The sequence below is a fragment of the Pipistrellus kuhlii genome, unplaced genomic scaffold (genome assembly GCF_014108245.1).
Source record: "Pipistrellus kuhlii isolate mPipKuh1 unplaced genomic scaffold, mPipKuh1.p scaffold_m20_p_1, whole genome shotgun sequence".
In the NCBI taxonomy this organism is placed as follows: Eukaryota; Metazoa; Chordata; class Mammalia; order Chiroptera; family Vespertilionidae; genus Pipistrellus; species Pipistrellus kuhlii.
In genome coordinates this window covers 159,302,919-159,328,177 of record NW_023425404.1, presented here as the reverse complement: position 1 = coordinate 159,328,177, position 25,259 = coordinate 159,302,919, and the positions used below count along the sequence as shown (strand labels likewise).

The 25,259-nt window shown below is 34.6% G+C and overlaps 1 protein-coding gene across 1 annotated transcript in view; it reads right to left on the bottom strand.

Annotated features, from left to right (window-relative positions):
* Positions 1 to 2,442: 2,442 nt before the first annotated feature.
* Positions 2,443 to 25,259, bottom strand: part of CSN2 (casein beta) — a 38,085-nt gene continuing 15,268 nt past the window's right edge. The window contains exon 7 of the mRNA XM_036421868.1: positions 2,443 to 3,262. Coding sequence (XP_036277761.1) covers positions 2,696 to 3,262 — 567 coding nt within the window. The 3' untranslated portion in view covers positions 2,443 to 2,695. The remainder of the gene's footprint in view (positions 3,263 to 25,259) is intronic.

Sequence of the window (25,259 nt, the reverse complement as noted above, 5' to 3'; positions counted from 1 at the left end):
GAAAGTTAGGATATCATAAATTTGGTTTGCACTTGATCCTGGAGGTTAGGAAAAACATTGAGAATGCAGCAAAGAGGGAGTATTTGCTAGTGGTGAATCATTGTGTGAACTCAAGTGAATGGACTTAAGTGTACAGTACAGGAGTTGGTAGGGAAATAATTCATCACAATAAAATGATTACTCCACAGTCAGAGCCAATGAGTATAAGACTTTCTTATAGGTCTTATTATTATTATTATTACTATTGATTTAGACTCTAAATTTTAGAGGAAGGGAGAAGGGAATGTAAAAATCCATGAGAGAGAAACATCAAATCTACTGCCTCCTGCTTGTCCCCGCTCTACCGCCCCACCCCTCTGGGATCAAGCCCGCAGCCTGGGCATATCCCCTGACTGGGTATCAAATAGGACATCTTCTGGTGTATAGGACAATGCCAACCAACTGAGTCACACCACACCAACCAGGTAACTTCCTGTAGGTCTTTGATTCTTGGGCATTACTGGCTAAAACCACATAACCCAGTTCATTCTGCTTGTGGTGCTGGTTCTTGCTGCTCTGATATAAGTCAAGTCACTAATATGGTGCAGGAGTGTTTCCTGTTGCAGTGCATTAACGAACTGTGCAGTGCACTAATCACATTAAAACTTCAGTGAAAACCTTGGAATGGCTTTTATATAGATGTGGAAGTTGAAGCTCCAAAAGAGCAAGTGACTTTTAAAGCAAGACCTAGTTGCTATGTTGGAGACCTATCAGATTTCACATTTGAACCTTTTTTTTCGCCAGGATGACCACAAAATTTGACATTTGATGCTGGGTACTTTTGAGGTGAAAGGAATAGGTGTAATAATTTAAACTGGGACTATGGGTGTGAACCAAGATTTTCTAAAGCAAACATAGGGTATGATTATCTTTTCCTCCATTTTTTGATATCTTTTATATTCAATTCAGCACATTCTATTTATTTTCAATTCTTCCAAGGCTATTTTTAACAATAATTATCTGAAGTTAACATTAAAGAGGTAATTAGGTTTTAAAAAATTATAATAAAGACAGAAACACTTAAATATGCATCTAATATTAATTTATTGAAATGACTGGTTAGGAAACGGTAATAATAAGCACAATTCCAAGAACTATTTTACACATATTTTAGATATAAATATGGCATTTCCAACTCAAAATTAAAATTCTGTGGTACTTTTCAAGTTAAAATTTGGAAAATAGAGGTTATGAGTCAAAATCAAATTAGGACAAATCCTATGTAATACATAAAATAAAGAAATACATTTTCATTTTTCCATGTAGAATCATTAAAAATTATTACTTTTTTATAGTATGAAACAAAGATTGAAAAGATGCCACATTTCCAGTCACAGTCAATTCTGTGGAATAGAGAACAAATATAGGATTAGCTATGTTATGTAAATAACCATACGTATCTCTCTATTTATAATTTTGGATTAACTAATTCATTAGAGAAATTTTATTACAAATGCACCATGTGCTCTATCTTGTATATAAAATTTCTAAGGACCAAATAACATTTAACTTGCAATTGTTTTAATATCTAGTCTACAATAATTGCTAAAAATTTGTATTTTAAGAATATTTCCCCCTTTTAATCCTCACAGTGAGACTCTTAATTTTATTTTGACACATGAGTTAAAAGACAATATGTACATTTTTGTATGTGATAAACAATTAAAATTTATGGAGCTTAACATATATAAATAAGAACACAAGTTGATTTTTAAAAAGAGATCAAACATACTTATAGTAAAGTAGAAGAAACTTTTAGTTTTCTTCTAAAAATGATGATAAGCATAAGAACATAGGCACTTGAAATTAAACCATTCAAATCAGTCAATCAGTCAATAATTAAAATTTAAATGAATTAAAATACAAAACATACATAGTTTCAGGTGAGTACATAGTAGTCAACTGTTTAGGTATCCATGACACATTGATAATTAATGGAATTAATATATTGATGGAATTTCATATATTGATGGAATTTCTCACTACCTTTGGCTTATCCAGGACAATGACATAAAAATGTGTTAAATATAAACATAATCAGTGTAATCTCCAAACTCCCAAAACTTACCAAAAGTCAGGGGTAAACATTAATTTTGAAATCCTCTTAAGCCTTAAAAACAAAACAAAACACACATGATAAATAAATTTAATTCACTCTTTGACAAGTACATGCCTTCTAAAAATTCTAAGTAATGAAATAATCATCTCAATTATTTGCTCTCTTATGTACATGCATAAAAAACAAGATGAGAATAAAAGCATGTAGAGAATAGATGTTCACAAGGAAACTTCAAGACTCTTATAAAAGAATAAATCTTTTTGAATACACATCCAGATTACCAAATTTAATTCTGACTTTAGTAAGCCTTAATTCCCTTTGTCTCCATTGTCAAGAGATTGATTAAATCACACACTCTGAAATTATTTCTTCTCAGTACTCACTGTCTTCTACTTAGAAAATCAGAACAATTATTTCTGAACATCTGCATTTAATCCTACACATTGATATTTAGGGGGAAACATGTTTTCTAGGTTATTTTACTGTGTAACTAGCATTGAGAATCCCTGATCTAAACTATATGTATTTTTGGATCCATTGAATAGTCATTTATTCTTTTATTCTGGATCTCTCACATCTTCTACTATCATATACACATCATGAATGAAACAACAGAGTTAATAAAGTAGGACTTACTTGTTGGAAGTTGTAAGCTGGGACAATAGGTTGAGTCATGGGATAGAATGCCTGGGTAGGGTCAACCAGAAGCTCTTGGTTCAGCATAAAGGCTTGGGCAGGCATAGCTTTCTGGGGGTGGGCCAGCACTTGCTGGGGAAGAGGCAGGACTTTGGTCTGAGGAAGGGTGACCAGGGGCTGAGTGGGAAGCATGGGAGTCTGAAAAACAGGCTGGGGGATCTGGGGCATCCAGGGCTGGAGCAGAGGCAGAGGGAGCTGTGCTTTGAGATCATTGAGGTTTGGGATCTGGCGCTGAAGAAATGGCATTACTGGAGATTTAGGCAATTGCATCACATTGCGCTTAGGAATGATGGTCTCCTTAGTATTGGGGACTTCCATCACTTCAGGCTGAAGGAGAGGCAGCATCATAGCGGGCTGAGCAAGGGGCAGGATGTTTTGTGGAAGGACAGTGTAAGGGATGGGCTCAGCATTAGGATAGAAAAGAGGCTGTGGCTGGACAAAGGCGTGGATTTTGTCCTGGCGTTCATCCTGGAAAAAAAGAAAAATCTTTAAGTCCCAGATTCAGCTATAATTGTCATTCATGATGAATTAACCTCCTCTCTATTGAAGAATCCTGAGTGAAACAGAGAAAGAAAATATTTTACTTGCCCTGATTAAGAAGTTATTTGGGGTCATGTGAAGATGAGTTAAATACTCACTGAGGGATTTCTCACTAACCCACTTCCTTCATAGGTGGACCCAGATCAAACTGCAATAAAATGTTTGGGTATTTCAAGGTTGTTTCTCCTATCTGAATTGCCTTCAATACCACAGCTAGCTGTACAGTTTAGTACTCAGCAGTCATGAACTTTTCGACATAATGTGATAATAGTAAACCCAATTGTGTTCATACTAGTACAACGAAGGTTAATTTTAAAAACACTTAGAGGAACATTTCTAAGGTTTTCTTCTATGTGTATGAATGGAAAGGAAATATTAATGTGTGGTCTAATTGAAGGAGTTACCCAACACTAGCTAACTTCTGTACTACTTTCCTTAGTAGTCATTATTATAAGTATTTAAAGAGGAATCATTTTGTAAATTCATTTTGGTATAAGTTCCAAACAAACCCAAGCCATCAATACAATGGAGAAGCTAAATATTAAAATTACATAAATATGTTACCATATATGTAATTTAATTAAATAAAGAATTTTCTGTAGTATAAGAAAATCTTATTTTTAATCAAGCTCTACTACCTAATAATTCTGTGATATTGTCACATAATTGTGTATTCGGTGTTCTGTATCTCACTTCTCTCATCTGTATAATAGAAATTCTTTTATGAAGTGCTTGTATTCATCAGTGTTCATATAAACATCAAATTTTAATGTAAATGATTGAGTACTTACTGTGTGCTTGCTCATCAACCTAAGAGGTTATTAATAGTCTCAGTTTATAGATGAAAAAATTAAAGGGCAGAAAAACTTGGGGCCAAGGATATACAGCTAATCAATTATCAAAATAGGATTACCATATTTGTTTACCATTTCTTTTATCACCTTTCTATATTGAGAATAAGTGAACCTAGTTCCCAGCCTGGAAATATATCTACTAGCATGTATTTATGGAAACAGGTACTCTCCATTAGTAAAGTGAGCAAGTCAATAATTATTCTTAAGTATTTAGTCTATTCAAGTGGATTATGAGCTTAAAAATGTACTTATGTCTTAGCAATATATTGTCAAATTTTTGTTTCTTAGATTGATATTTATTTTATTATAATTCTATAGACTGAATATGCACATATTTTATATGTATTATATTTTTAATATTTTTAAAAATAGTTATAAATATTTTATAATAATCTTATTATTATATTTTATACTGATTTTTACAATATTCTCATCATGAACAACTTACCTCTTTTTGCTGCTGTTTGTAATTTTCTAACTTCTCAGCATTCTGTTAGAAAAACATGAAAAAAGTAGTAAAATCTATGAAAATCAAAGGTAGAAAACATATACATTTAAATATAAAGGTTTACCCTCTCCCCTTTTTGGGATGTAAAACTGAAACCCATTATCAGAGGGAAAATGGTTGGAGGGTAATAAAGACAAATGAGGCCAAATATATGGTGAAAGAAGATGATCTGACTTCAGGTGTTGGGCAAACAATGCTGTATACAGATCATGTGTCATAGAAATGTACATTTGAAACCTCTATGATCTTATTAACCAATGACACTCCAAACATTTCATATAAATAATAAGTAAGTAAGTAAATAAATAAATAAATAAATAAATAAATAAAATGTCTTTACCTTGTTGATGTGGGCAATGAACTCCTTCAGGAAAATAAAAGTAAACATAGGTTAAGTTTTCTTAGAAAATTTTTATTTGCCAATATGAATTAAAAATTAAGGCATTTAAAAGTTTAATGTGCACTTCTTGCTGTGAACATCATTAAAAACACAGCAGAATTAATGAAACTTATATGTTGCTCTATTCTGCACAAGCCTGTTCTACAAACAAGACAGATGAATGTAGTCAAGAACAAACAGAAAGTTAGTGAACATAGTACAAGAAGCATTTAATAGACTCTAATCTTCCCTCATACCATGTTTCCTTCCTATAACAAATGATCTCTTAAATGCCATCTGATTCTAAAAGAATAAAATTCAATAATAAGAAATTATTATAACTATTAATACATTCTGTTCATTATTCTTCGTTCATTTGTTATGTTCAGTTTCAAATGAATTATAAGAACTAAATACTTTCCCTATGATAACCTTTGTGAAGAGATAAAAAAACAACAACCCAAGTACCATTTAGCAGGTGACAGTCCCCAAGAGTGTTGCAAGTGTAAATATCTGCCTGAACCTCCCAGGCATATTTAAGACTAAAAGTAAGTCTCACTGCATCTTATGTACTAAAGTGACTCCTGTAATGACAAAATATGGCCATTTGTATGTCTGCCCACCCCCTATATTGCGATTCTCTCCTATGGGCATCTGCTTTTCAGTTTGTGCCATAGCTCCTAGTCGATGTCTGATCCACAGAAGGTGTTCAGTGAATGTCAAAAAGTGAATGGGATCAGTGTGGAGAGAGCTCCAGTCATAAACAAGGAGCATAGCATTCAGTTAAAGAAGAGGGTGGGGCAAGTGGCAAAGGTACAGTTAGCAGCTAGCATTAAAAGTAGCATAGAGAACAGGGAATTCTGCAGCCATTTATTTTGTCCTTAAACATATAATGGAAATTTACATCAGAACTTAGGTCAGAACTAGCTGCATTGACTTGTGTCCTAAAAAACAACAACCAAAAAACAAAAAACTACAACCCACAATATAAAGAGTTTCTAGCATCTTACTGTCCAAAATGGAAAATTCCCTCCGAATGAACATTGTCTTACCTCACTGCTAGAACTGCTTTCTACAGTCTGTAAATAAAAATACAAAATCAACAACTGGGTCATCAAAGACTGTTACTTTTTTTTAAAGAAATCTCTTATTGATATTATTATTATTAACCATCACCCGAGGATATTTTTCCAGTTATTTTTAGAGAGAGGGAACGACAGAGAGAAACATCGATGTGAGAGAGACACATTGTTTGGTTGCCTCCTGCACACACTCTGACCAGTGCCCAGGCTGGGGAGAAGCCTGCAACTGAGGTATGTGCCATTGACGGGAATCAAACCCAGGACCCTTTGGTCCACAGGTCACTGCTTTATCCACTGACCCAAACTGGCCAGGCTTTTATTGATTTCAGATACAGAGGGAGCAAGAGAGGAGAGAGAGGTGAGAGAGAAGCATCTATTGGTTGTCTTTGCCTACTGCCACCAGGGATCGAACCTGTAACCTTTTGGTGTATAGGAAGCTGCAACCAACTAAGCCACACCAGCAAGGGCAGAATATTACTAATGCTGGTTAGAAAAAAATGTTCTCTGAATAAAACATCTTACCTCTTTGGTTACACTGATTTGTTCCTTCTGTAAAGAAAAAAAAAATCACCATTTAGTTTCTAGAGCTATCTTATTTTTCCTACTTACTTTTTACCTTCTTTATACAGAACTATCTCCTTCACAAATTTAAGGGGGAAAAAATGTATGTCTTTTGAGAGCCTTAAAAGGTAATTGTGTTTTATGTCTTTTATGTTTGATAATTCTAATTGTATATTATTATTTTACCTAAATGAAGAACAATTTTTGATGGGTAACAGAATGAGAGTTATTTGAATTTGTATCACTTTTTATTCTGATTGCAAATACATTTATGATTATGATGATTATTATTGCCTTGTTTTCCAGCCTCTGGATTTCTTTGGGTAGACACAGGTAGGATTTTGCCCATGCCCTAATTTTCCTCATCAGTTTCATCACTGTAATAACATATATTTATCTAGGTTGCACATGCAAGCAAGATAAATTTTGTGCAATATTACTCTTTTTGATTTGATGTTTGTGTCTTGTTTTGTCTGTGGCTTGTTTGTTTGTTTGTTTGTTTGTTTTTCTGGTGGGAAAGTATTGGTATTTAACGCAATTTGCAACCCTATAAGACACTATTGAAATAGTGAGGGAATATAGATGATTTTCTTAAAAGTATAGAAAACAACTGTTGAAATTCTGCTTTATTTGTAAAATTAAAATATTGGTGATGTTATCAACACATAAAAAAGAATTCACTGTATGTTAATCATTCATAGATTTTCTCACCTCCTTTGCAAGAGCAAAGGCCACGAGGCAGGCAAGGATGAGGACCTTCATGGCTCTCAAGTCCTGTGAGTGAGAAAACGATATTATGGTTGTCAATCTAAAATATTTTCTTAATTCGGTAGGGTTACTTTTTTTTAAGGAAACAAAGATAATTAAATGTCTTAATTTTAGAAAAAATAATAATAGAAGCTTATTATATAACCGAAGTCAATATCTTCTACTGCTTTTTAGTCTTATGTATCAATTTTATATTTCAGTTCCAGCCATTCAGACTTTTCAGCTATCACCTCTGCCCTACCTCAATCCTTTTCTTATTCACAGTACCATATATTGGTGTGTTTTTTTCTGAAGGCAGTTTTAAATATTTATATGAATTTTATTAATTGATTCACTTATTTAAAAATGATAATATTTATTTAGCACCCTTTATTGACTGATGCTGCCCAGGGTGTGGGTTTATAGCAGTAAACTAAATATTAAAGTCTCCAAACTGATGTATCTTCAGACTTATTTGGAACAGACTTGTTAAAGACTGATAGAAGATCATTTTATTTTACCATTTTTTTTTACTAAACAGTTTTCATGAATATTTGATTTAATCTTAGTTTCTTATCCTATATATTTAAAAGGCTAATATGCAAATCAACCAAGACAGAATGACTGGTCACTATGATGCACTTTGACCACCAGGGGCAGACGCTTAATGCAGGAGCTTCCCCCTGGTGGTTAGTGTGCTCCCACAGGGGATAGCCATTCAGCCAGAAACCCTGAGCAGAGCTCATGGCTGGCGATCACAGTGGTGGTGGCAGAAGCTAAGGATGTCCAATTGATGGCTTAGGGGAGTGGGCCTAAGCCATCAGTCAGACATCCTCCAAGAGCTCCTGAACTCTGAGAGGGTACAGGCTGGGCTTAGGGACTGCCCTGAATGCACAAATTTTGTGCACTGAGCTTCTAGTTTCTTATGAGACTGGAATTTTTTTTTTTTTTTTTTTTTTTAGCATTTCATTATTTGCCCCATTTAACCACATTTTTGACACAACCGTTTTTCTTCATGTGTACTCACTACACAGTCTTCATCCCCACACACCTAATGATGTCTCTTCTCTTTTACTCCATATAACGTTAGAGATCATACACTATGCCTCTTCTTTTTACACTGATCTCTTGATGACGTACCAAAGGATCAGGTTCTCTTGCCTAGTCCTCACTGCAGGCTACTTCTTATCATAGCGTATCATAACATATAAGTTAACATTTTTGACTGAAATGTACTAAATGCTTGATTTTGTTCCATCTTTATAATTTCTTGTAAAAAATGTTCGTGCCACCAATATACTTTGACATACAATCTTCAATACTAGATTTATAAACTAAATTTCTCAACTACAAATAATTAATTAAAAACATTCCTACTTTATCTGTAAAATATCCTTTGTAATTTTTAAAACAAAATATTTCACTTTATTAGGAAAATATGTTTTCTAGATTTCTTATGGATACTATTTATTTATTAATTTTACTCTGTTTAAGAGCTCCATGTGTCTATAATTAATTTTTTATTGTCAGGTCTCAATGTATATTCAACTAAATTAGAGATTATTATGAGTAGGGAAGATCCAATGCCTTTTCTATATTTTATAATTAAAATTTTTAAACCAGAACTTTACTATTGAATAATAATCTAAGGTACTCTTTTAAAATTACTTTTTTGTTTTCAAGTTATTTCTAGCAATTGCAGAATTTTTCTTACAAAGTAAAAGTTTCTTTTTAGCTAAATTTACTTTTTACTTAATTTCATGTGTCTATTTTAATATTATTTTGAAACATAATTTGAAAAATAAAGTAGGATGTTGCATCTTGTAACAATTTGGTGAATATACTAAAAAAAATTATTCATAAGCATTTCAAGTAGTACATGTTCCAAAAGAACTCCCACAATATCCTGACTCAATATACCATGTAGTAAATAAAGCTTTCCTAATAATTATTCATATTCCCTTATAATAATTTATATATTGCTTTTATGACTGTAATATGTTTAATCTAATTAGAAGTCTTATTTAATTTAGGAATCAGATATTTTAATATAGCTTGCTAACTAGCCTTACACTAAAAATATATACATATTAACCACGATTTCTACTTTTTTTTGTCCATATAAAAGCTTATATAGTCATTAACATTTCTAACAAATGTGTATAGGCATTTCTACTTTTTATAACCTAAGTGTTGAAAATATTGTCACTATTACTTCAAATACTTTATTTCAAAGACTACACTTAAAAAATTACTTTCTTCTTATATCTCAATTGAGTTGAAATAAACTAAAGAGAAGATACAGCAACTGTATATCTGTAAGTCTTACCTTTTTTTTCCAAAGTGGAGGACAAGAAGTGAAAGAGGAGCTAAGTGGATGATGGACTGTCTATTTTTGTGACTGTTTATATACTGTATTCAATGGCATGTTAATTTTGTGGTTTGAAAAAAATTCAATAGTATTTTCCAATTCCAAGAAGTCTATATGATTAGAAAGAGTTTTCTGCCTAATATCTGTCCCAAGAAATGCACATTTTAACAAGAGAGCAATTCACTTCCTGATAAAGGAAATCTGTCCAGGAAATGCAATTGTTTAGTAACTAAAGATAATCATCAGAGGACAGTGACCCTCTGGCTCAAAATCCAAGGTATGAGGATACAATGAGGTCTCCAGTATTTGGTGGATCTCAAGTCTCATTTGTGGGGGAATGCTAGATGGGAACCACAGAAATTCAGGGGGTTTCACAAAGGCCACTATTTCATGCTAAACTGAACAGTTGTTAATGTTTTATGCTACAATAGAGAAAAATAACAAATAAAAAAATCCATGGTGCTAGCTTATTTATAAGTCAAATTTATTGGCTCCCAGGGTCATTTGATTTATTGATTTGGAAAAACAAATAATTAACTTAAAACCAATATATTAAAAAATATTTTAATCTTCACCTGAAAATATGTTTTTATTATTATTATTATTATTATTATTATTATTAGAGAGGGAGAGAGAAACATTGGTAGATTATATATACCCTGACCAGGCATAGTACCTGCAAACTAGGTATGTGCTCTGATAAGAATTGGACTGCTACCTTTAGGTGTGTTTGGACAATGCTCCAATCAAGTGAGTCACAGTGGCCAGGCAAAACTGACATCTTGTGTGCAAGAGGAATAATCCTTCCTCTGTAATGGAATATTTCAGAAAAGGAATTTGGGTGGTTTTATAAAATGTCATAGAGACTTATTTACCTGATAAATATTGGTTACCTGTCTCTATTCAAGCATGCAAATGATAACAATTTCCTTTCTTTCTTTCTTTTTCTTTCTTTCTTTCTTTCTTTCTTTCTTTCTTTCTTTCTTTCTTTCTTTCTTTCTTTCTTTCTCTCTCTCTCTCTCTCTCTCTCTCTCTCTCTCTCTCTCTCTCTCTCTCTTTCTTTCTTTCTTTCTTTCTTTCTTCCTTAGAGCCAACCCTATGCCAGGCATTGTGCCCTTTACAGACTTATCTTGTATGATTGTAACAAAAATATCATGAGATAACTTTCCTCTCCATATTTTCAATGAAGATATAGAGACACCAAAAGGTTAAGTAACTTGCAAAATCCATATCATTTGTTAATTGCAGAGATACTAGTTAAAACCAGATCTGACTACTTGCGTTTTTATTTGATTCCTAGAGGCCCAGTGCATGAAAATTTATGCACTGGAGGAGGGGGGTCCCTTAGACAGGCCTTCCCCCTCTCAGAGTCTGGGAGGTTTCAGGGGACAGAGGCAACCCAGCCATCAGGGGAAGGCAATGCCTCATCACACCTCTGGTGCTGCCACTGCCGGCAGTGCAAGCCTCCACTGGCCTTAGTCACCTGAGCCTTGGGTGGCACTGGGCATTGCCATCTTGTGGCTGTGGGCACTGCCATCTTTGAGGGCAGGGAAGTCAATGTGCATATTCCCTCCTTATTGACTGTGGTCACAACCACCTTTGCAACAGCATGAGGGTAAGTAAGTATATTCCCACTTTATTAGATAGGATATGCAATGCTGTGTCTTAACCCCCTGAGATTTTTTAAGAAGATTGAGTCACAGTGTAGCATTTGAGCTTAAATGTTCATAATTTGAGGAAACTCCATATTGTTTTTCATAATCGCTGCAACATTTGACCCCACCTCTAGGAATATATCCTAAGAAATCTAAAACACCAATCAGAAAGAATGTATGCACTTCTATGTTCATAGCAGTGCAATTTACAATAGCTAAGATCTGGAAACAGCCCAAGTGCACATCAGTAGATGAATGGATAAGAAAGCTGTGGTACATCTACACAGTGGAATACTATGCCACAGTAAAAATGAGGGCTCTCTTAACCTGTGAGAAACCATGGAGGGACCTGGAGAGTATTATGCTAAGCAAAACAAGCCAATCAGAGAAAGACGGATAACACATGATCTCACTTTTCTGTGGAATCTAATGTACACAATAAACTGATGAACAGACTAGATCCAGAGACACAGAAGCATGAACAGACTGTCAAATCTCAGAGGGAAGTCAGGTGGGTGGGTGGGAAGAGGTCAACCAAAGAACTTGTATGCATATATGCATAACCCATGGACACAGACAATAGGGTGGTAAAGGCCTGGGGCAGGGGATGGGGATGAGGTAGAAGGAGATAAGGGGGGGGGGGAACATATGTAATACTTCCAACAATAAAGATTTTTAAAAAAATAAATGTTCATCATTTGTTATGCCTGGATTGGAGGAATGGACACTTTTGTTGAATGTGAGCAGAAGCAGCTAGTCTTTAAAGAGGTACTATTCTAGTTGAAATTTAAAAAGAATGAGTACAGTTTTGAGACACTGCTAAATGGGAATAATTTATTTTGGCTGAAGGAAATATTGGTGTTCGAACAAAAATATGCTCCAATCAAAAGACTGAGACATAGGGTACCTGAATAGATAAGAAAACATGACCCATATACTGTATATATGCAGTCTATGAGACCAATCTCAGAACAAAAGATTCACACAGACTTAAAGTGGAAAGATAAAAAAAATTTTTTTTCATGCAAATAAAAAAGAAAAAGAAAAAAAATCAGGGGTAGCAATACTTGTAACTAACAAAATAGACTTCAAAATGAAGGCCCTGACAAGAGATAATGAAGGCCACTACATAATACTAAAGGAATTGATACAAGAAAGTCTAACCCTGGTAAACATATATGCACTCAATATAAGAGCACTTAAATATATAAAAAGCTTTCAGAGGAGTTTAAGAAAGACAGTGACAACAGTACAGTCATAGTAAGGGAGGTTAACATCCCACTGACTTCACTGAATAGATCTTCCAGACAAAATATCAACAAGGAAACAGAGACTTTAAAAGAAACAAGAGACCAGATGAATTTAATAGACATTTACAGAACATTCCACCACAAAGTTGCAGAATATACATTCTTCTCAAGTGCACTTCCACCAATAAATCAACAAACAACAAGTTCCCATGAGGATGTAGAGAAAAAAGAACCCTAGTACAATGCAGATTTGGTACACCACTATGGAAAACAGTATGGAATTTCCACAAAAAATTAAAAATAGTAGAGATTAACCAATGAACTTAAATGCACACACACGCACACACACACACACACACTGAGTGGCCAGATTATTATGATCTCTGAATGCATAATAATCTGGCCACTCAGTGTACGTCTCTTGAGTACCTCATTTATTATATATCAAAGATACTACAGATTGTGCACCTGATCAGCACTGGCTGATAGAAAGCTCAGGGCAAATAGGTGGTTGATCTCCAGCAAAAGTCTAGGATACTTTTGGTACCTATTTGAGATACAAATACACTGAGTGGCCAGATTACTATGCATTCAGAGATCATAATAATCTGGCCACTCAGTGCATATAGTATCTATTAACCCATGGACAAATCATAGTGAGGGGAAGGCCTGGGGAGGGGAAGGAACTGGAGAGGATGGGGTCACTGGGGGGAAATACTTTCAACAATAAAGATAAATTTCAGAAATGAGCTCATATTGTTTGTAGGAGAGTAAATTATTATCAGCTAATGTTTATGGAACTACAGCAGATTTTTAAAAAAGGAAATGAAACCCTCGGGAGGAGAAGAGTCTTGCTCAGTCCACAATACAGTCTGAAGCAGGATTCAAAGTACTTAATGTGTCTATTTACAATCGGAGTCTTTAAGTTTCTCTGTCTCTTTAGTGATTGATGTTCATGTATGTAATTGGCTGATTGTGTGTGAAACTGTTCAATTTTACAATGTTCTTCTCTCTGAGCATTGGAGGTAATAGATACATTCAGGACTTTAGCATCCCTTCTAAAGTAAGTAAATAAACCATTGGCATAATTAATCATTTTCCTTCATAGTATAATTTCTATTCATATCTTGCTAGAATCATGTATGAGGGGGTGAAAACTTCTAATTCTCATATATGTTTTATATTGCTTAGAAAAATTAAGTCAGTGTCCACAGTCTATTTGAACTATTCAGCTTATATTTATTTTAAGACCATGTTCCTATTGATCTCAGAGAAAACCATGAAAGAAATGATGAAATGATCCCAATGTTATAGATCCAATAAGAAAAGACTATGGCTGCCAAGTTACCCTATGTTTTAGCTCTCTGTTGCCAAAGCTTACGGAAAAAAAAAAAAGTGATTTCTAAGAAATGAAACAAACACTCAACATTTCCTTTCCATTTTCTCAGCAAATGCTTTGCATATTGTGCAATAAATACAGCATTTTATTGTTCCTCTCTCTATTTTGAATTACATGAATCATTATAGGTTTGGACTCAAATGGGCCAGAAAAGTATGCATGTCAAAGGAAATCATGATTCTTAAACTAACAAAAAGGCTTATCCAAAGAAAAATGAAATAAATTGAAAAGCTAGAGGTTTAAGATAACAGGAGGTGCTAATGGTTAGATATAAACATCAGAACACAATGATAAGTAAAAAAATAAAGTACTGGGTGAGCAACACAAGATTTCCCAGTGCATAACTTGGGGTGCCGTTTCAGACCATCATACATACATTTCATCCATTGAAACTTTATAAGACAATTCTACATCAGGAACAAGATATAATCAAAGTTTTATAGGAAAATTCTGGGACAGGAGGGATAGGGAAACTGAGACAGGGAAGTTAAAACAAGGCCAAGCAGTATGGGCAATTTGCAGCAGGGCCATTATCTTCCCCAGCCAAGGACACTTGAGATCAAACTGTTCAAAGCCTCCCTAATGAGAGGATGCAGGAAAGGGAGAGAGAGGTGGGGAGGAGTCTTTCTCACCCATTAAACAAAGAAACCAGCTGTTTTATGGAAGGGGAAAGGAGAAAGGGCAGGTTTATTATTTTTACTCTCTAAGCAGAAAAGCCAGCAGACCCACGGCTTGACAAGACAAAATTGCCAGGTTCTTCTCATGCATTCTCGGGAGGCCAAACAAAGCAAAAAGGAACCTTTTGAACTAATTTGTACCAAAATATAAAGCAGAAGAATTTTTGAAACTTATAGTCAGGAAGGTATATAATGCCTTTAACCCCTCACATTAGCTGAGAGCCCAGCCTGTCTGTGCTTCATAAGCCAGATGTTTAGATTCGCTTGCCTTGTTTCTTTAATAAAGGTGCATGCTTTAATTGCTTTAATAAAACTGGCTTTATCACCATGCAATCATCTGGAGTTTTCTCATTTAAATTCATTTATATGAAAAGACAAGAATTGAGGTTGGGGAGAGCCCTCTCCCTCTGACTCAGCGTCCGTGAGAGGTGCTGCTACCAACAGCAAGATGTTCTGGGACAATGTGCCATAAACAGAACTTGTTCAGCCAAAGCTCTTTTTCCTACTGGATAATGGCTCTGAAATGTTTGGGCAAAACACAAAGGGAAGAGCTGAAGCTATATAGAAAATACCTTCAGGAAAGAAAGCAGATAGAAAAGCAGGATCAAGAGTACAAGAAAGGTTCCAAAATGTTCCATAGAAGGAAATGTAAGAGACCCTACATATTTTCCATGTGGTGTGTTCAAGATTATTTAGGGATGAAAACATTGAGGGTGTGAGGGTGTGAGGGTGTGAGGGTGTGCATTATTTGCTGAAGATACTACAACTATTTAGAGATAGAGCTGGTACTAAAAACCTCAGTCTTTTGAGTAATGTTCGAGGCACTTTAAAATATATATATATCTTATTTATTTTTTACAGAGAGGAAGAGAGAGGGAGGGAGAGTTAGAAACATAGATGAGAGAGAAACATTGATCAGCTGTTTCCTGCACACTCCCCACTGGGGATGTGCCCGCAACCAAAGTACATACCCTTGACTGGAATCGAATCTGGGACCCTTCAGTCCGCAATCCGACACTCTATCCATTGAGCCAAACCGGTTAGGGCAAGGCACTTTTTAATAACTTCCAAAACATGAGGAGGGATAGGGAAGAAAGTAAACAGGACAAATAATGTGGATTTGTATTGCTATGACCTGCACAGTGGGTTCAGGAGGACCTGTTGGTGGGATGATGCACAATGAAGACACTACACAAGAAATAAGTTTTAAGCATGGGGGCCAGGTGGAACCTCCTTTGGGAAGAAGAACCACAAGTCTTTGCCTTGCCTGTTTTTATTCAACTTGGTTACACATTTGCCCTTAACAAAGCATGTAGACAGAGCACGTAGTAAGCAGATAGTATCAAAGGTCAGTAAAGGTCAGTAAAGCTCAGTAAACATTTATCAAAGACTGTAAGGTCAGGAAATTGCTCCAAGACCACTCAATCTCAGCAAGAACAATCTCAGCAAGAACAATGCCTGCTGACGCCCAAGGTCCACAGCCTTCCAAGTTCCTTGTTGCGTTTTCATGCCAATGCTGCTATGTGGTGGTCTCCAGTATTGTATCGTGATCCAGGTTTATGAACAAGATAACATATAATTGATTAACTCTGACAAATTATTAAAGATAAATTATTAGATATATTTGCATTATTTGTATAGATGGCGCATTTTAATTCTTTTCATGATATTATTCAAATGTAAAAAATAACATATATGAACTGTTGTTATTAAAATTAATTTACAAAGTTAATCAAAGATCATTGAATAAGAAAAATGTTCTCTAAGCAGGCAGAATTCATGGAAGCATAATGCCAAGGAATTGATTTATAAAACACATACTTAATCCTAATTACTTTTACTTTACATATATGCTCCACTTAATGAGGAGGATGCAGTCTAAAAAAATGCATAGTTTGGCAATTCGTCATTGTGTAAATGTCACAGAGTATATTTACAGGAACCTGGATGGTATAACCTATTACATACCTGGATTATATGATATAGCCTGTTGCTCCAAGCCTGTACTGCATATTACTGTACAAAACAACATGAGATTAAATCAAGCATAATATAAAATGATGCAATCAATAGATAAGCCATAGTATAGTTGTTTATTATCATTATTGAGTATTATATACTATACATAACTATGCCATATAACTCTAAATCTTTCCCTTCGATAAGTCATACAAAAAATAGCATTAATTTGTGAAGCTTCTAACTCATCATGCCCACTAGTGAATTATAGAAAACAGTTACCTATTTTGTAGAGAAATTTGCTTCCATTTGGCATATCTACCTTCAAATATCCACCCTTACTCTTCTATAAATGGATTCACATCTGATTAGATTTCTAACTTTCTCCCTCCAGTTAAAATGATTCAAATGACACATGATTTCTAAAGATATTTTATCACTGCTTTGGTTTTCATTTTCTGCTTGCTCTTGAGTGATTTTTTTTCTAAAACATGTTTTTACTGATTTTTAGAGAGAAAGGAAGAGAGAGGGAGATAGAGAAACATCACATGGATTGGCTGCCTCCTGCATGCCCCTTTTTGGGGGATTGAGCCTGCAACCCAGGCACTTGTCCTGATCAAGAATCAAACCTTCAACCTCTTGGTGCATAAGCCAGTGCCCAACCACTGAGCAACACCAACCAGGCACTGAGTGATTTTTTTTAATTACAGTGTTCTTCCTTATGAAGATTATGATGCTATATATAAAAACAATGCTTTATATTTATATTTGGATAATTTCTATCTGCAATGTGATTTATAAGCCTTTTCACCTTTATTATATCTATTTCTAGATAAGAAAAAATATAGTTTTAAAGAGCTTAAGCAATCTCCAAATAATTGTGACATTTGTTCATGGATAATTAATCTTCCTTCCTGACATTTTATCACCTTGGCCTCCAAAATTCACATATTGTTTGGAAATGGTCCTCTCTTCAGCTATTTTTTTTTTTTTGTCCTTCTAGGAGATTTTCATGAACTTCTCCATTTTCTCTTGCACATTGCTTTTTTATTGGCTCAAGGATTGTATCCTTAGTCAACTTCTTTTCTGTTTCTGCACAATTTCTTCCATATGATCTCTTCAAATTTCGTTATAATCAATAAGTTAATTACTCCTAAACATTCAGTTTCAGTCTGGACCTTTTTCTCCTAAGTCAAAGTCACATATTCAACCCTCCCCTGGACTTTTCTCTCTGAAATTGTCTTTAAGTTTCTCTCTTTTATAAATTATATGATGTCTTGGTGACTTCAGTCTAGTATAACAAAATACCATTGAGTGGGTGGCTTAAACAATAGACACTTTTTTTTATCATATTTCTGGAGGCTGGGACATTCTGAATCAGGGTTCCAGCATGGTTGGATTGTTTGTGCTGGCCTCCTTCCTGGGGTAGCTTTTCCCAGTATCTTACAAGATAAAATGAGAAAGCTCTGGTGTCACTTTTCCCTATGAGGTCACTTAATCTCATAATGAGGATCCAAGCTCATGACCTCAATTAACCTAACATCCAAAGGCCCCACCTCCTAATACAACACATTGGTAGGTAGGCTTCAACATATAAATTGGCAAGAGTGTGGAAGGATGTCAACACCTGGATCATAACTTAAGGTAAACAAACCTCTTCAGGGCAGAAGTAACATATTGTCACTTTGAACTTCCAATGTCCTACAAGTTTTATGTTACACATAGGCAGTCATATGTTGTTCTGAATTTGTCAGGGCAGTATTTTTCCTTTTAGCAATTCACACAGAAATAAAACACAAACTTTTTTTTTTTAGTTAAATAAATAACATCATGGGTTTTGTTGTAGATTATAGGGCATACTTTCATTATAGGAGAAATAAAAGAATGAGAGGAGAAAGTGGAGGAGAAAGGGAGGAGGAGAAAGAAAAACAAACGGTCAGGAAGAGAAGAAGAAGGAAATCCAGAATAAATATTATCATAAATACCCATTTAGAGGTTGCATCTTTATGCCATCAATTTAATGCCACATTTGTGACATAGCAATCACTCTTTATTGAGTTTTCCCTTGTCTGAAAGCACTGGCATTTTCAAACATTATGGTGTTTAGGTATAGCTGATATGACCTCTGATTTACTTAATTATAAAATAACAGGACAAGTTCTGGTCCGTTAATATTCTAAAATGACCTACAGATTTTGGGCATTATTTTTGGTTCTATAACATGATCTCATAGTTGACATGATTTAGAAAAGCAAATGGAGGAGTTCAGGGTATATAAATACATCAGTCCTCTAGAAAGACACACCATCTCTTAGGACTTCACAGTTTCAGCTTCTTGAACTCTTGCATAGTGTCTGGATTTAAGGTAATATATTCATGGAAATCCAATCTGATGTCTTATTGTGATTTTTTTTTATTGCTAGAATAAGCTGTAAGCCATTTTAAAGTGTATATTATTTATTGATATTCTCTCTCATAAAAAAAAAACAGTTTAAAGAAAAAATGATTCTATGTCAGGACCCGTAAGTAGGACAGATTGGCTTTCCTAAGGTGACAGCAAGCATGAGGATTAGGGCCAGCAGCTGCTGCTCACACCCACTGATGGCATCGAGCAATCTGGACCAGCTCTGAGGACAGGCAGGAGATGCGAGCTGCATTTTAGGCACCAGCTGTGGGTGTGAGCAGGGTGGGCACCAGTAGCAGGTGCGGGCGCCAGTTGGGACCTCTGTGTGCAGGAGCAAATAATTTTCAGTAACTACCAGAGGCTCTCCCTAATGACAGCAATTGGTGCCCATCTTGGTCTGGTGCCCCTGCTTACCTGCTTCACCATCCCACTGCAGCCCGATACCTGCCATGTTTTACCCTCTGCCGCCATGTTCTGCGAGCATCCCCTGGTGGTCACAGGGAGCAATAGTTCAATTGTTCATTTGTTCTGCTATTTTGGTTTACATATTAGAGTTTTATATGTATAGATGATCTCTTGAATAGCATAAACTCTATTTTTGCATGTGCATGTATTACTTCAAAGATTTAATTAGCCTTCATCACAGTTACTGTGTTACCATCACTAGTTCATTTTCCATTATCTTTTCATTGTTCTTTAAAATATATATATATATATATAATTGATTTTCCACAGAGAGGAAGGGAGAGGGATAGAGAGCTAGAAACATCTATGAGAGAGAAACATGGACCAGCTGCCTCCTGCGTACCTCCTACCAGGGATATGCTTGCAACCAATGTACATGCCCTCGACCGGAATCAAACCTGGGACCTTTTAGTCCGCAGACCAACGCTCTATCCACTGAGCCAAACTGGTTTCAGCACATTGTTCTTTTCATCATAAATATGAATCAGCAGAGTTAGCATTGTATAAGAGACTTTTGTTTTATGAATTCCTTTTATTTAACATATTTTTATTTAATGTGTGATTTGGTTGGAGAAGCAAGTTTTTATACTACATCACTTATACCATTGTGTTTTTTGGATAATATTTTTTAAAGATTGCAAATTATCCATCTAGGTATCTGTAGAAGACCAGTTTTACATGAATTTCCATTAATCCTCTAGTTTTAATAAAATCGGAGATTTTAACAACACTAATGCAGCACTCTTGTTTATATCATAACATGACTGAATATTTGATAAGAACATTATAATAAAAAACAACTTCTTCAAGAAATATATAATTTTCTCAGTTTGTCAAATTACACATTCCTGAGTTTAAACCAATGAGATAAAAGTAGCAGATTAAGAAACAAGGGAAATACCATTAGTCACAAATTGTGCTTCTTAAATTAGAGATTTAGAGTTATCAGGCAGAACAGTTTCTCCAATCATTGACTAAAAGGTACTACTTTATTATTCTGTCAAAACGGAAGGCGAAAAATTATCAGGGGAAAAAAACTTTCACTCACTATTTACTTTATAGTTTGCAATATGTTTTATTTAGAAGTGTATAACTGAGAAATAAATGATCTGCTTTATTTCCTATACAACAGCAACAGAATTGAGTTCAATTGTATATATTAATTTACAAAAATGTATCACGGAGTCCCAGATTAAAATAATTTCCTACTTTGATCAATAAGTGATTTGCAAGTGCAAGAATGAGTGTATTACTTATCTGTTATGTATGTTTATACAGGACTCAGCCAAACATGAAGATCTTTGTCTTCACCTTCATCATGGCTCTCCTGGTTGCCATGATTGTAAGTATATCAGAATATTTTGAAGAATATGTTCTCAGAAGTTATTCAGAGATTGTTCCTTATTTCTTGTGTTGTGGGCCACAGTTGTATCATGTGAACATGATTTTATGTGGACATTTTCCTTGAATTAACTAAAGTCAGTACATTAAGGACTTAGAATAAATCTCAAGTACACAGACAAACACTAAGCACGCACAGAAGTGCAAGTTCAAAAAAAAATCCTGGAAGAAGAGAGAAAACCATAATAATATCACTAGTCTGTACCTGTACAATCAATATGTAAATATATATAGTTTTTCAGCAACTTAGAACATACATGGTCTGGAGCTAATCCACATTTAAAATTTTCATTTTTACTCTCTTGATCCCAATGATTGACTTCCTTCCTTATCATGCATTTTGGACTCAAGTGCATTGATATCAGAGTGTACAAATTAAGTATAGCCTAAGCCTAGTATCCATTCTGTCACTAATATGAAACAGCTAGCTAGTGCATCAGTTTCCTAAGATTTGCTTCCATTTTGTTCAATGATAATTGTGGCAGTTAAGTGCATTTTGATACTCAATCTAGAATTATACAATCGAAATGTTCATTATTTCTTTTTTTCTTTTTTCAAGAGTGCTGATTCTTCTGAAGAGGTAAGACACATTTATATACTGAGAAACTTGTAATTAAACATGGATAACAAATTTAACTTGTTCTTTATTTTAACAGAGACATCGTTTCTATAAAAAAAGATACAATGTAAGTATTGTCCAGGTAATCCAGTATAATAAAGCCCATTTTCTCCTCTGCGTATTTATTCTATTAGAAGAATCAATCCTTATCTCTTAAACATATCCATATAATGAATACCTAATGTAGACATTGAGTTTATTTATTTATGATAAACTGGTAGAGGATCCAAAGCTTATGTACTGGTAGCATTTACATAGAAACATATAATGCTACCCTCAAGAATCCAATTAAATTCACAGAATATAAGTATATTTGTTTGGTAAGTATTTGCCTCTGCCTTAAGAATAGTTGAAATTCAAAATCTGTTAAATATAATAAATGTAATGAAGCATAAAAGCTGCTAATGACACAGGAGATGTGGTAAGTTTTCACCTTTTGATTCTTGTGGAGGATGATGAAGTCACTAGGTTGAGTTAAATTGTTCTTGTTAAATAAGATAAAAATTCATTTACTTGGCATTCTGTAATCAAATGCATTCTTAATATCTCAAATTATTTTCATATTTCATACCAATATGATAATGCCTCAAAAATTATTACTAATATATTAAATAGATGAATTATACTATGGCACCAAATTAAAAGATGGAAGGATGAAGGATATTGAATTTAATGGGAGTGAATATTAAAGAAAATAGGAGTTTTAAGAGATAGTATTAAGGTCATTATAAGTAGAGATTGAGATGTAATAATTCCACCTAACATGGAATTAACAAATTCCTTCTAAATTAAAAGACAGACAATGTAGGAGTGTGGAGATAATAGTTTAAGAATATTTAAAACTTCTGTGAGTGGTTGGCTATAGTCAACAGCTCCACTGTACTATAAATCTAGATCACATGTGTCAAACACAAGGCCCACTGGCCAAATCCGTCCCGCCAGGCCTTGCAATGTGGCCCGCACCGCGCTGTCATCACTGCACTCTGCTGCGTTTCCATCACAATGACAGTTTATGACTGTTCAGTAAACCATTCAGCCCACGATTTAGGCTGGATTTTAGATTTTGGCCCCTTCTCTGATTGAGTTCGACACCCCTAATCTAGATTGTCAACAACGTGTATAACTCTAAATGTTTTCTTACTTTTCTCTTCTTTTACAAAATTATAACTTAAAAGGTGAAAACTTATCTAAAAATTTGAAAAATCAAACATGTAGATGATATAAATGTCCCTACCAACTGTAACATCTCTGTTTCTAATGGCAATTATTGTGTCTAAATAACCTGATGAACAAAATAGATTCAGAGACATAGAAGCATGGAACAGCCTGTGGAATCTCAGAGGGAAGCAGAGGATAGGTGGGTTGGCAGGAAGAGATTAAACAAAGAACTTATATGCATTACCCATAGACATATACAATAATGAGGTGAGAACCTGGGGTAGGCTGGGGAGTTTAGGCTAGAAGGAGTCAATGGGGGGGAAAGGAGTCAACTCTAATACTTTCAACAATAAAGAATTATAGAAAAAAGAAATTATTGTGAAATATATTTATACTGCCATTGTCTTAATTCTTTGTAATTTTATTGTTTTAGGGAGGATATTACCCAAATCGACCCAATTATCCAAGGTTTCCACCCAATTACCCACAGAATCCACCCAATTACCCACAGAATCCACCCAATTATCCAGAGTATCCATCCAATTATCCAGAGTATCCACCCAATTATCCACAGAATCCACCCATTTATCCATATCCATATCCAAATGAAGAAAAGTAGTAAGCACAGGACAGATGACAGAGGTAAGTTGCATCTAGTGACATATTTTGCTCTCCAGAATTAAAATTAAAATAAATAAAATGTAGCCATCAAATCCTGAACAGACCAGTTTGAGCATTATAGAAGGTATAGTTTTCCAAAACTGCCTTTATTCCTCTAAATATTTCTAAAAGAAAAGTTCTGTGCTGGTGTGGTTTGAGGTGGGCTTTTAGGATTGGGAACCCTGGTGATTGTATCCTGTTTGGGACAACTACCAGTTTCATGATCTTGAACTATTTCTAATCTTTTCTATGGAATACCAGGTATTGTAGTATGTGCCCACTTTATAGAATTGGTGAGAGAATTTAAAGACATATTCCATCAATACCCATGATTAAAGTTGTATGTGATTGTGACTAGATCATGCCCTGCATTAAATCTGTGCTGCTGTGTAAAACATGACTTTCAACAATGTAATCTTTGGAGCAGGGGCACAAATATAATCAGGAACTTGTTAGAAAGTTAGAGTGTGAAGCCCCCCTTAAACCTATTCAATCAGAATCTGTATTTTAAAAGGGTTCTTATTGATTCATAATACAGTAAAGTCTGAGAAACTTAACATTGGGATTCTGATGAGCAATTAGGATGGAGCTCTACTATAGTTACAATGAGAAGATGAGGAAATATTATAAATTTACTCTTAAAGAGTCCATTTTATCTCAAACAACATTAAGTATTACAAATTCCATAGAAGATTAAATATTTCTTTACAAAATAAAGCAGTTCTACAATTTGAAGCTGAAAAAACTCCAAGAGATTTCAATTATTTTTAAATACACATGCATAATTTATTCAAGTCAAGCTCCAATTACTGACAGGACACAGAGTCTGAGCTTACTCGCTAGGCTGCAATAACTGAATATAATTGATTAAAAAGATGATTTGTGCCCTCTGCACCAAATGATCAAGGGTTCAATTTTCAGTCAGAGCACATATCTAAGTGAATATTAAAAAGTTTATATATATACTTTTTGGAGAGACAAATATGGATAAATTGTGTTCACTATTCAAGAGAAGGGCAGGCAAACTGAGATAGGCTGGTGATAGAAAGACTTAAAATAAATAGGAGAAAGAAAACTCAGAAAAAAAATTAGTAGATTTCAGAATGGATTGAGTAAAAAATGAAACTAGGCAAGGGGAAAAGGAGAAATGGATGCAAGTTCCATTTAGCACATAAAAATGCTGAGTAAATATGCCTTTCAGAAAAGAGACAATTTTCTTCTATTGTCCCTCCCTTGTCTTGGTTTGGATTTTCAGAGACTTTTGCACCTATGTTTTGCTTGGTTTATGTAGGGGAGGTTAAAGACATTCATTTGGCTTAGTTAATTTTGAAAGTGAATAGCATTCGAATTCAAAAGCCACGTGCACTCACTTGCAGAACTGAACCTCACGTGAGAAATGACAAGTGAGGAAAAACGACCATAAAAGCTTACACAATAATTTTTTCATTCTTTGTTCAATGTTTCTTAAAACACTTAAATATGTAAAAGAAAACATCATACGTTGGTGCATACACTGTAATTAGTTTGGCCACAAGATTTAAAGACCTGGAAATAAGGAATTCTTTGAAAGACACAACTGGAAATAAATCCTGGTTCTTGTGATACTATTTTGGAAATTAGGGAAGCAGCTGAAATTTGCATTCATTTAGTCATCAGATATTTGTGTACCGTATGGTGAACATGCAGAGAGATACCACTGGAACACAAATACCTTTAAGCAGAGTCTCTGCATTGGACAGCTTATTGTCTAGTCATGAAGATGGATATAAGGCCAGC